Here is a 14,199-nt window from a genome sequence, read left to right on the forward strand (position 1 = left end):
CCAGTACTGGCTTAATATTTTGAAAACAGTAGCAAAGTTTTTGTAATGATTTCAGACGAAACATTCTGACGAATTGAATGAACCTCTCAGTTTTGAAGGTAGATTAAAAAGTTCAAAAGAAGCAGGAAATAATGTATTATTGTATATATCATTAGTAAAAATAAAGATTATAGAGAGAACGAAAGAATAGATGGAATAATTTCTAGACTTAATTGAGGAAAATTAAATGAAAACATTTCACATTTAAAATGTTAAATTATGTTTTACAAATACATGAAGGTATTATATATGCCTTCATTATTGGGTAATGTCCTTTTTATTAGATTTTCTTTTTTAATATTGTCTTATACATATTTTTGTTGTATTGCAATATTTCCTTAATGTTGTTCACTTGCCGTTTAGATATCTTCAATCTACTTACACGTATTCCTTTGGACAGCACGTCTCAACAGGAGAGAAATATTTTCGTATCGGCATTTCAATGTAACCCCATTTTTCTAAGTGTGCCCTCGTAAATCCATCACCATTTTGGCATGACGCGACTGTTTTATGTTCACGAGTGCTCATGTAAATACAGAAATTCACATTTTTATGTTGCGTAACTCAGAATGTTCAAATGAAATCCTTATCATTTTGATGCCCTTTTAGGTGTTGAACCTCTATTTGTGTCACTGTGTGTAAATAAAATATATTCTACTTAAAGTCTTGTTCTGAAAAATTTCAATTTCTTTCACATTTTAAGGCGAGATAATGATTGCGTGGTGATTGACAGTTTAAACTCACTCGTAATCAAATTCAGTTAAAACATAATAGGAATTGTTCAATTGTGTTGTCAAAGCACTAACAAATATATTAGGTCTGGCTCTATCAGTCCAAACAATATTGTATTTTCTTCCTAAATGTCTTATCTCAAAGAACTGTTCCTATGTCATTTAGTTTACAGTCAGGAAATATAATTACCTGATGTTCTTAATTTCATAGTTTGATACGAGTAATAATAATATATTATACGTATCTCCAAGAGTAATTATTGCAAAATAGTCATGCGTAGCGTACATCGTCAATATAAGCCGTCCGCCCACGCTGTTCGCTTACTACGGAGCGGATCACAACATTATGTATATGTCCACAATTTTATTAGCATATCTAATCATATACGATGCCATGACATAACTGCGATGTATAGTGTATACCTAACTTATGCAAATAAGATTATAATACGTAGTTGTCAAGTATGAACGAAACCCGCAGGCCACGAGAACGCCATTTGCGAAGCTCCAGTCAGCCATCGTTTGTTAATTGTAATGAGAATACTTGAAATGTTCTTACGATAATTTAATACATTTTAGTTCCCTGGCCAATTAGATTACTAATAGTTGATGTTTTACACTAGGTGCTAGGTTTTAACTCATTTATGTATATTATATCTATGCCATCTCACTCATGCTTGTATATTCCAAGCTTTATATTATTATACAAATATGTGCTTGGAATAATAATGGTATATTTACCTGGCAAATGTCCAAAAGTTATTATATTGTGATTAAGTAATATGAATTGTATTGCGTGCCCAACAGATAAGTAGATTGTTTGAATCCACAATAAGATTGTATGAACACCTAGCGTTCTAGCAATGTACTTACAACCATCAATAAAATTATGTTAGTAACCTTAGTACTGACAACGTATTGTTTATTGTAGCCAAACATAGTGATAAAATTTTATTTAATTATAAAAATATAGTACTAATATGACCTTTATAAGAGGTTTCTTCCAGCAAATCTTGTTCTGTGAAAGAAATTGGTAGTACACTGTCTTTTAAATTTACTTTATTATTTGTTTAAAAGGAAAATATATAATATATATATTCGATTGAACGTATTTTTTTCTTTAATTTCAATCTATGTACACATTTAAATACAACTTTGTTTCTATTGAGTACCCGACCTATTCTACTCTGACCTTCTAGAGAAAATAATAAAATTTTAAAAAGCCCACAACGTCAAGCCTCAGCTACAGCTTAATATGACGAGATAACTTATCTGTCAGCTATCCGGATCGACATTTAAATTGTGTATAATATAGTTCGCCTACATCTTTGGTGCGATAAGTCTTCAATCTGCGGAGTGGATCGTACTATGCGTTGGTGTCAGTCAATCAAACCGGTTTACCCTTTACGCACAAATCTGGGCCATGGAAGTATTCCCGCTATGATGACCAAAGTTAAGGCGGAGATAGCATCATTGTGCACCTTTTATTTGAAGAAACTGGGCGCAATTTTATACTTCCATATCACAGACCAAATGGAGTCTGATGCTTTCTTCCAAATTGCAACTAAACATCTTCTGCTTTCAGACTTGGGCCTTTCTATGCATCGCCATAAAGTACGCTTCGTGTTTTACGCCTGAGGTATCCTTCAGTTGCGGTCAACTGTTAAAAGCAGTTGCTATTCTACTATTTCAAAATATATGAGAAAAATGTTTAATATACAGGGAAGTTTAAGTTTTCTATAATGTAAAAAATCAAAATTATTTCTTAAGACATATAGCTGATATGTATGCATTTTTACGTCCCATGCTAATAAATACATTTTAATAGATCCGTTCTTAACTGTTGCATTGTTATTTTATTGGTATTAGACATTAAAAATAACATCGTCGAATACAAACCCAATATTCTCTTGTTGTTAATAAACTTTGCTTCGGGCGCAGAACACGTTGCGTTCGTGATTGAACACTGATCGTTCAAAGAGATTAATCTATTTGCCGTTGTTGACTCCATACTAGGTGCGTGTACCGATTGTGCGTCCAGCGTACGTGTAATCATTTTGGGATCAATTGAATTACATGACGCGTCCATGGCTCGGAGCCGGAGCCCAGAGCCCGGCGGACGTTATCTAAATCTAAATGTTGTAAAGTAACATAAAAAGACATAGGTATGCACGAGCACGAGTCGCGTATCGCTGATAGCCGTGTCGTCTAAGATTATTGCAACAGCAGTCCGGGTTTGTGTGTACACGTTGTATATGGTATTATAGGTACTTCATGTGGCTGAGGAGTGCCCACGCGCAGAGTTGAGTCGTGCTCGATGACACAGGTCACGTCATACACTCCTATGTTGGGACGTGCTCGCCGAGAACATAAATCTGCATGCCATAAGGCAACCATTTTTAACATGAGAAAACTGCTTCAGTGTTAAACAATTTAAATATGGTAACATTTTTTTATACTTTATGGTGTCTGTCTTTTGAATTTAAAAACGAAATACAGAAATGAATAGGACAATAGTTTTGGGCGACATCTGTCTGTTGCATACTTATATCATCAATCGGTAATGTGTCGCACGTTTGTTTTTTTTTTCTAATGAATGAGGCACGCCATCTTAGTTCAAAAGAATAGCAATCCGTTAGTGGAGAATTAGGATAAAATCACAAAGAAAAGACACAGTTCGTATGATTTGTATAATATAAATGTTATAAGCATATTAATATTGGTACCTAAACTTAAGAAACTTATGAACTAATAAAAAACATACTTTATGGACACTGAATAGCAATTCGACGTTCCGTGACTTGCTCGCGTCAACAGCGCATTGAATCTTGATCTGGCTCGCCATTATAAGGGATGCTATTGGGAAACCGGTGTTGGAGTCACTTTCGACCTTATTGCCTAGTGTTAACGACGCTGTTCACCATTCGCCGGCATCAATACTGCGCTAGCACCGTGCCCAGGAATAAGATAAGATCACCGGGAGAGTTGTGCGTCAAGCGATCCAAACCGGCCGCGGCCCTTCAATTATTCACAAGCGAACGCTATTACACTGCACGTTGTGTTGTTTGCTCTCGACGTAACACAACGTAAAAAACGCCCACGTCGTCGCAACGCACCGTACACCATCCGGTGCGAGAGTAAGTGATTTGATGGGTAGCTACTTGTATTGTAATCATTGATGAGGGATTTATATAGTCCACTTACAACGTGCGCTACATTAAATGCCTGTTTTCAATCGATACGTTCTAATGTTTTTGGTTAAACGATGATGATGAAGATAAATTAGAGCTCTTTGGAATTAGATAATGTTTCGCTATTTGCAAGATTTGTAATTGTACGATACTGTACGTAAAACTTTTCTTGTAACGAACCTATTTATAAAATCTGTGAAATGTAAACATACATGAATAGCTAATAGCTGTATACTTTTTAGTTTGTTTATGGACTTAATTTTGCCATTTCTTTCATTGATTCTATACACCGTGTTCGGAGTCGTCGATTGTAGTAGAATAACATAGATTCTTTAACAATTTTAAGTTGTAAAGAATCCATTCATCTGAACATTTTTGTAACTATATTATGTGGTTACTTCGCTAATTCTGATCCGATATTCACATGTCTTTTTGCAATCACTAGGGACCGTGTGACAATGAAGTTGCCGTTTTATTTTTTTAAGCAAGAACTGCTAGTTGCGAAACCAAATCAATTTGTATATAATTTTACGATCTAAACTAAAATATTTTCAGTGTAAGGTATCAATGAAACATGGCGTCGTTATGGCATATTAATGAATAAAGTAGCTTTTTTTTGAAAAAAAAACTTACTATTGTCATTATTTAAATTTAATGTTCAGATGTTTAAATGAAATATCTCACTGTGAGAGACATCCGGTGGCAAGGCAGGGTACGTACCGCGGGAGGCGGCGGCGGTAGGCGCCGGTCTATTTCCACGTGTCCACAGTCCTCGCCGCCGATGGAAATAAGTCGTACTAACGATTTTTACGGTTATTTTTAAACGGTTACCACCCTGACGCGTCCCGGTGCTCAATAAGGCGACCAACATACAAATGCGATGTTTCTGTGAAGTCTATTTAACATATTTTACTTAATTGCAATAGTTGTTCGTGCTATACAGAGGTAAATGAATTGGCAGGTCACATTACATCTACATACTTAGATAAAAATGAAGAAATAATATTTTTTTATATTTTCATGCCAGGCGCACTTACAGATTTGGCAAAGCGAGCTGTGTGCCAAATTCCTCGTAAAATTCTGAAGTCTTGACTTGTCTCATCATCAGTCTAGGCCTGTTCTAATACCTGCATCCTTTCACTTTCTAATAATATATCTCTTTCGACATCCTTTCATCCAACATTCTATCCATATAGTCAAACCACCGTGGCATATCTTTTCCTAAATTTTTACATCGACACTTTATTTTGCACTTGCTCTACTGTCTAAATCAAAATTTAATATTTCTAAATTACCATATAGATTTAGACTAAACCAGCAAATTTCTGTTCATCCCCATCTCCAATTTTGATATACTATAACTATGCTAGAGACATTTCAAATCAAACCGAACGTTTACTTGTTACTCGTTGAAATTTTAAACATTTTTGTATATTGTTTTTGCGTTGCACTTCTCTACACGTTTCAGCTCTTGTTCTATTCTATATCTATTACTTTAGTTTATATCTAGCTCAATTATCATCATGGTTCTTATGCTATGTAAATTAAAGTTGGCGTAATGATGTTCATTTTGGTGAAAGGATTTACTTCATTATGCAGATCAATATCAAGAATTTTAGTCATTAATTATTTCCAATCACTCAAAATCAACTATAGTTCTCGGAGCAAATATTTCGTTGAGTGATTCCCAATTCTCAGTAACTTGCACTGCTACGTCTGTTGACCACGTCGCCACCCACACGTGCGCGGTGTCGTGTTGCGTGTTGGTGGTATTAATTGTGGTGGAGGAGGCGGCGGCGGGCGCCGCGCGGGCTCGCCGCCGCCGGCACAAAGTTCAAGAGCAGCGTCCGCAGTGCGCGACACTCGACACCCGGCGAACCTCTTCCGCTCTAGTTTCCAGAATTTTGTCTGCACCGATATAAACACTAACTTCTTTTTGATATTACATAGAAGTTGCCGCTTTGTATTTGTTTAAAAATGCAATCTTCTGTAAGTTACATATTTTTTTAATGGATGATAATAGAATGGTAACCTTGCCTGTGCAAATAGTAAACGCTAGCTGGGTATCAATGAGGGATGATAAGTGAGAATGAAAGGGTAGGTCAGTAGCCCATCGTGATGAAGACACCTGGAATTCAGTACGATGGTTTCCAGGGGTACCAGGGAGAGGTCAACCTAATAGGGTATATTTTCAGCAATGGGACTGGTAGTCCGCATTACTTATAACCCCTTTCCCCCTGGTAAAGTACATAAAAACATTCATAAATTGTCGTTCTGCATTTTTAAAAATCGTTTCTCGTTTAATAAATATTTTGTAAACACTAGTTACAACATATGCTACATGTATTTTAATGGAATTAAATTAACAATAAAATTGCTATATGGTTGTAGACTAGCTTAATCTCTATCAACAGAAGTTCAACTTTAGTACAGAATTGTATTGAATTGACATAAGTTTTCAGATAGCCGCATGATCTCCGAATGATGATGATAACATTGCAAATATAATAATTACTTAGTAATCTGTAAGGTTTCGTGTTGTAATAAACATGATAAATGTAATAAACACTTAAACATGTACAGGCATATGATGCAGTTAAAATTATCCATTATAAATTTGAAAATTGAAATCCTAAATACATTAATGAGTTCTTCTAGCTAAACTAATCAATCATTAATAATAAACTTGTTTGTTTGTGCCAGGTATGGGTGGCGAGGCGTGCGCGTGCGCACCTACGCCGCCACGACTACTACCCGAGCCCGAGCCTGACCACTTGTACGACCACCACTCCTCCGAGGAGGAGCTAGAGGTAATCATCATCACTTACCACAAGGCACGCTGTCCACACAACCCTGCACCACGTTGCGTACAGATCAACTACCTTAACCAGAATAAGGAAGTAACTAAATTTAATAAGACGAGAGTTACTTTTTCTTAAAATAAACAATTTTAGCAATCCCCATCGCATCGAAGTTTAATGACGTGTCCAGTCTAACGCATTCTTAGGGTTATTGGCAGACTACCTTTCTAGCAGAAAATATCTCTCGCACTTCAGATCACACGTGTCAGTTGACCGTCAGACTGGGTGACGTCGGTGTAGGCGTTGTGTGGCTCAAGATACGCAATACACGACACATTTGTGTAGTGAATTGTTTAACACTCATTAATGCTCGCACTTGCCGTCCTTTTCGGACATCATTAGAAGCAAAATTCTAACATTGCGGTCAGTTTACACTTTGTCAGTTTTATCTGTATTAAAATTAAGTTGAAATTAGTGGTATGTTCACTTGTACACATATCCATCATATACATCTTCACATGTAATTCAATTGACATAAGTGTAAATTTGCCATTGTTAACCGCGTGTGGCATTATGCAGCAATGTTTGTAAGTGTTGTGTCTTATGATACCCGTGCAAATTTAATTGCATGTAGAACAGCTGTTTCTATGCAGATTTCTGGTATTAGAAGTTTAGATATCCAGCAAAGAATTTACGATAAATAATCCTTAAACTAAAAATCTTTCTGAAACCTCTTAATTCTCTGTCGCTTTTAAGCAGTAGTTGTGGTGATAGATTTAAAAGACATAAACGGCTTGCAGTCAAAGGGCGTACTGTTACTATAAATGGTCTTATCATTTGGCCTTACTTGGAATGTAAACGTTTCTTTAATTCCATAAAATGAATGTTAAAACAAAATTTATTTTATGGCCTTGATGCGTTCTTCAAGAGTTTGCGACGTAGGAAAGACGACAATGATAAAACACATGTGATTTAGAATCTATTAATTGCACAAGAACTTTTTGTATTTTAGTGTCCTTAGTTATCTTGATTTATATTAAATTCTTTAAAATGAGATTAACTCTAAGCAAACTCTCGATTGAAGATCATAGCCAACGTACCAGCAAACGACAATCCTTGAGAATACCCTAACTGTTACTGAACAATAATATGAATTTCAAATGAGTTACCGAGTGTTCTTCGTCTTTGACTTCTAATTCTTAAATATTAATTAACAATTTACTCACTAATAGCTCGAGATATGAATTAGTATAACAGCTTGCATAACGTTCAGGGCCATACATTAAAAAATAAGAAAATAGATAGGAAAGTTAGAATCGTGACTAGAATATTAGTTTAGGCTATACGGTGAGTTGCCTACTTGAAATGCCCTACTGAAATAAATTCTCCGTTTCGTGACAAAGTAAGAAGTACAATGTGTTACCATTTGTTTTCATATAGTGTTCTAAGAGTCCTAGAGTCCATCTACTCAGCATAGGACCAAGAGCATACAACATATCTTTCTTTCCACCGATCAAATAAAAACCAATGATTGTTAATGCGAATTTAAACTAATTTCCGTGCAATATTTGGGATGTTCTGTCCTATGTTTTGCTACTACGATCCTTCAATGAATCTTGTATGCAATTAAATTTAATTGAAGATAATGTTTTCATTGAATACGAGCACTGTATTATGATCTGCTCTACCTTTAAATAGTGTTTCAAAATTTGGGGATGGTAACCCTAGGCTGTATCGTGTTACAATCTCACATTGCAAGTGAATACGGTGCCTGTGAGCCTGTGAGCGCGGCGGTGAAGCGTCGCGGTGTCCTGTCCTGTTCATCACACGGTGCATTAAATTCGCAACGACACGCCGCAACTAAATTACTGTCGTCGCCGGTCGCGTCCCCCTGTCCCCTTTGTCCCCCCTCCCATCGGCGACCATCACTATACCCATTACACTTGACATATTCAGTGTTTTGTTGCCTACCAGCTTTTGTATACCTGACCGGAATAATCGATCGCCTAAGACTGTAAGCTAAGAGGTATTCATTATTTCAGTGACGTCTGATTTGTTGCGTGCCTACTGATTACGTGAATTAATCATCAATTACTAGCTTTTACCCGCGACTGCGTCTGCGTGATCGGGAAACGTTTACTGACCGGGATAAAAGTAACCTATTTTATTTTATTTGAATTTATATCCTTCTCCATCCTTTATATTATAGTACGCGTTTCTACATTTCATAGTGATTGCTTAAGCCGTGAAAGCACTATAAGGTAACAAGCAAACGTTTAGATTCTTATTGCAAATAAAAATCCTAAGTAAAATCTGGGGTCAATTATAAAAAATAATTGCATCCGATTTAAATCTTCAATAGACAGATAAATAAAACGTTGCAAGACTTTGGAAAACTAAAGTCCTTATCTGATATATTTTTTTTCAATTTCTCACACAGGATTTATTTTAGATTTATTTTTAGAAATAAGATCTGTAGACGCTGGGCATACATATGTATGTAGATAATTTCACTTTTTGCTCCGCAAAAACCGCTAATTTCCTCGTGGCAGAATTAATACGATACCGACAATAAACTAAATTCCATCGATTAAGAAATGAAATAATAGTATCTGTTCAGGCTATCGCTAGCGAGTCAACAAGATGGAATGAGACACCGGACATTCTGTCTTATAAATTCGCTAAGAATGTCGATTCCATCAATGAATTCGCTTGTCGCTTGTCTAGAAGGAACTGGCGAACCCATTACAAAAAAAAAATACTGGCTGATTGACGGTATCCTCAATTTTGAACGCTTATAAAGAAAAAAGTTAAGGAAGCATTTTTGGAAACTGCCTGTTATAGTAATAAACATGTAGGGTATTGGACTTAATTCACTTATGCACCTATCTATGGGGGCATGGGTGTGCATATGTAACATGTGCATGTCAGCGAACAGATTAAAAAGTTACGAGAGAAGTTGAACGCCCTGCGACCCGGTGCCCGGTGGGTAAGCTCGAATTAGTAGGCGAATAAAAAATAATACGCGAGCTCGACTGACGGTGGCCATATTACGCGCGGTTGGTGCAGTCTGCTACCAAAAAGGTTTTCAATTTGACAGTATTTTTTTTTATTTGTTACCTTATAGTGCTGAATTGATTTTGGTTTTTCTTTTTTATTAATCGCTGAGTTTCATTCTCTTGTTGATCCTATATCAATTTTATCATTATTAACGTCGTTTTGATGCGAATTATGGCTCGCCTCTTGTCACGATGAATTCTAATAGCCTTGGGGAATTGTGGGCATGGTCAAGTGTAACGATCACCGTAACGACAACTGTTGACAATTACCTCTGACTATCCCATTAGGGATTCTAATCGTGAACATATTTTTTAATTTTCCCCTTTTTGCGGGGCAATATTTCAAATTAAGAACCTAGTAGAAAGCGTGAAAATATATTTTGAATTGGATTTTGCTTTGTTTCATTTAAAAGATTTTTACTATGTTCCTCGAATCAACTTTTCAGTATCCTGATTATGGATTCTAATAGCTATACTAATGTATGAGCTTGCACATGTCACTTGCTTCGTTTCAGTTTTGGTATTGTTAATTGATCCTGTGAGAACCGTTCAGTTTGCCGAAACTAAAAGTTCTTAACAGTATGCAGAACACAATCTTAATATTTGAAACTGGAAGTTAAACCTGCACCGTTCTTGTACTATTAATAACTAGGTTGATCCTTTTTTATTTAGGTATCATAAAGTGTTGCATCTTGTTCTATAAGCAATATGATTAGCTATCAGTGGCAAATATTCCATACAGAATTGCCTAGCATATTGCCGGTTTACGATACTGCATTTAATACACTGCTTTAACACTTGAAGAGGTACTGCTAGTATAAGTTAGGGTTACCAACAGTTCAATTTTCACTACATTTAGGAAATATCCTATTTTTGAGTTGTCACATTTATTGAACTCTATAGGATGATCATGAGAATTATACAACCAACTGGTACTGGTAGGAAGAGTTTTATTTCATTTCGGAAACAATATGTCCCGGTAGCTTTTCAATATTTTCGAAATTTTGAGATAGTAACATTGACAACCCTAGTATAGTATAAGTGGAGGCAGGCAGGAGGGCTGACGAGGGCGGAGGCGTCGGCGGTGGTGGCGAGTGGCGCGAGCGGCCGGCCGCGTCTCACCGGCTGTCTTCCCATTGTTCCACAAGAGGCCAGCCCACAATCCGAGCAACTACGCCTGCATACGTTATCTTACTTACCGCACTTTACTTGAATGCAAAATAATAGACACCCCGTCGACAAGCGCTGGCAAGTTCTCGGCTGCAAGTTTCCATTTTTGTATTTATTTAGACGAATCTATTGTGGTTATCTTTAGTTCCTGATTTGGTTGGAGTTCAAATAAATATTTCTGTTTCGCGACCTCTTGTCTGACCTTCCTATGGTGTACAAGTCGAAATAGATAGATGGATAGCATGGGAATCGTGTGTTGACCATAAAAAATTTGACATGAAAAATATTTCATAATCAAACTTAAAATTAACTCAACAACAGCGAAGACATTACCCACTGTCAGTAATGCTGGTATTGCCAAATTTCCTCGCACATTAGTAGATGCGCCTACCGTGAAAGGTTTTGAATTCAATTCTCGGTCGAGCAGATTTAGGAGGAAAACTTTTTTAAATTGGTTCGAGTTAGCAAAGTTGCGGTTTATATTATACGATGTCTGATTTCTTATAATAATAATAATACAAGGTAGTTCGAGTACCATAACTTTTTTATTATTTTTACATTTTTGTTAAAACTTTGACCGTTTAGTCTAAATGAAACTTTTACCAGCCCATCTTATATTTAACTTCAAGTACATAATAAAGATATGCAAGGCGGACATAACACTTAAAGACGTTCTCTACTAGCTAACTATGGGGCAAACAGAGATGATTGGTTGCAGTACTTTAAAACAAAAGAGAAACTATAACTACGTACATGATATTCATCATATTTTATTAATTGATCATGGATTTATTGGTGTGGCCTATTCAGGTGATGTCGAAATTCCTTTTAAAGTAATGTTTCAACAATTACTGAATGATTTTCCCAAAGGAACAGGTATATATGAAAAAAAAATTGAGACTTCCACACTATCATTGCTCATCCAACTGTTTAGTTTGTAGGGGAGGCTTAATATTTTTGTCGTTTTTTAATGTTTTTCGAAAATTCTCCTGAATATGAAATATAGGTAGATTGTTAGATTTACGTGTCGCTAACGACTTCAGTTTTACCCTGTATAGTTCATAAAATAAGATCGTTTTCAGTGAAGCACCGAGCAAAGAGGGCGATATTTTCTCGACGGCTCCGCTTGTGCTCGGCGGCTCCTCGCGAGACTCGAGACGTGCGTCTTCGCTTCACGCTACCTATTTCTACTTTTTAGAGAACAAAACATTCGTGTTTTATTCATTTTTCCCTCTGCCGCCTACATAACATTTGTTTATCTTGCGCTTGGCTTCAAATTAGAAATTCTTTTGTCTCCGCTCTTTTTTAATTGCAAAAAGGAAACGAATAATACTTTTCAGCTGAGAAAAACGACTATTATGGTTGCAGAGATAGTCTCTAGCTAGATAGATGTCGACCGTCTCAAGCTTCTATGTTGCTTTGTTTTCGTTTAAAATTAAAAATATGATGGTAAGTGCGTGTAAGAAACTAATACACGAGGGAATATTAACTACAAATTAATAACTACTATTAACATTTCCCGTTTCTTATGCTCGATTAGTCACAGTGGTCAAAAAGCACTTATATAGTTTTACCATAAAACTTTACCAGTCTTTTTGGACATAGGAAAAATTTGTGAAACTCATGAAAGGTACTAAAAATCCAAGTCTCAGAATACAATATTATAATTTCCAACTACGCATTATGCAAATGATTAAAGAGACAAACGGGTAATAGTAACCACTTTCGAACTAATACCATAAGTGGAAGCGTAATTTTCGTGGCGTAATTCCCTAGCGGGTAATATGTAGCTTCCTACGAGCTGAGTATTATATTTGTCACCGCTCTATTATTAGGCTTATTTAATACCGCAAATAGCCTATCCGCTCGTAATATTTTGATAGTTGAGACTGGCGTTGCATGATACGTGCTCGGTGCTTATAATTTAGTGAACAATACATTTTATGTAGTTGGATGAACTCTTTGTGGTGCGGTGAGATGGCAAATTTGTCTCCCATCGGCGACCCGTGTGTCTCGCGTCCATATTATGACGGTGACATAGTGGGTACTACTACTCCAAACAATAATTTCCCGCAGGAGGACTGTAACTCGCGCACCGTCGCGTTTTCTCCCACGTAGTCATCGTGTGTAAATAACATTACTTGCCTGTTACCATAGGGAAACCACAATGTTCTGTTTGTCCTTTCTTAGGAATAATGTATCCTTTCTTAAGAATAATATAACTGTGGGGAAACTTTGTATAGTTAGTGTAGACTTCTGTCTCATCTAGTCCTACAGAGTTTAAAAGATTTATTATATGTATACCATACTATATCTATTATTTTACAAATGAATACACCACTTATTAGATCAGCTGTTCTATTGCATCTCTGCATTTAATCATCACTATCGTCAAGTTTCGTCTGCGTACTGGAAGTCCTCTATCACGTACGCAGTGACAGAAACTGAGTAACAAACTAAAAGACTTTGTTACGTCACGAGTGCCACGCGCATCAGTAGCGTCCAAGTAGAACGTTCATAATGCGCGAGTGTAGCTGAGCGCGAGCTGAGCGTGCGGCTGGTGCAGGTGATCAACGGCGCGCCGAGCGGCGCGGGCGCGGGCGCGGGCGCGGAAGCGGGCGCGGGCGCGGCGGCGGGCGCGGGCGCGGGCGCGGGCGCGAGCGAGTCGCGGCGGCGCGGCGCGTCGTCGCCGCCGCCCGCCGCGCCCGAGAAGCGCAAGTGGCCCGCGCAGCCCTACCTCGACGCCGACGCGGACGACCTCGCCGCCAGGGCGCCCTCCTCCGACGACGACGACACCAAGGTATGCCATCTAATCCACATCCCGCATACACATCGCCATCCGTACTGAGTGTGCTCTAATCCGATGTTTTTGCTTCGTTTACCTTTCGAATTACGTTAAGAAGCTTGTCCTTCCGATCCGTCTTTTCCGGCTTCTTTCCATATTTAAACGAGCTCCTCATCGACGTTACAGGTAGAGACTCCGGTGCGGTTCCGGACGTCACCTCCCCTGGAGGCACTGAAGCCGCGGCGGGCGGGCGGCACGGTGTGCGCGTGCTCGAGTAGCCGCGGCGAGCGCGCCGAGCGCGAGCGCGAGCGAGCACCGGCTTCGCCGCGACGTCGCCGGATGCCCCTCCCACCACCGCGCCGGCATCGGCCTGCTCTTGATTTTGATAAGATGCAGCAGGTATGATCTACATCTTGTTGTAAT

General features: G+C 37.8%; 1 protein-coding gene across 2 annotated transcripts in view; it reads left to right on the forward strand.

Annotated features, from left to right (window-relative positions):
• The window catches only part of LOC113512314 (proline and serine-rich protein 2), a 50,284-nt gene extending 36,085 nt beyond the window's left edge, over window positions 1–14,199 (forward strand). Inside the window, exons 3-5 of one of the 2 annotated variants that reach the window (XM_052899129.1) lie at window positions 6,665–6,771; window positions 13,558–13,791; window positions 13,963–14,199. In XM_052899129.1, coding sequence (XP_052755089.1) covers window positions 6,665–6,771; window positions 13,558–13,791; window positions 13,963–14,181 — 560 coding nt within the window. In that variant the 3' untranslated portion in view covers window positions 14,182–14,199. The remainder of the gene's footprint in view (window positions 1–6,664; window positions 6,772–13,557; window positions 13,792–13,962) is intronic. The other variant, XM_052899128.1, reaches the window with a different exon arrangement.

The sequence above is a fragment of the Galleria mellonella genome, unplaced genomic scaffold (genome assembly GCF_026898425.1).
Source record: "Galleria mellonella isolate WM207_F2 unplaced genomic scaffold, CSIRO_AGI_GalMel_v1 utg56, whole genome shotgun sequence".
NCBI classification, from domain to species: domain Eukaryota; kingdom Metazoa; phylum Arthropoda; class Insecta; order Lepidoptera; family Pyralidae; genus Galleria; species Galleria mellonella.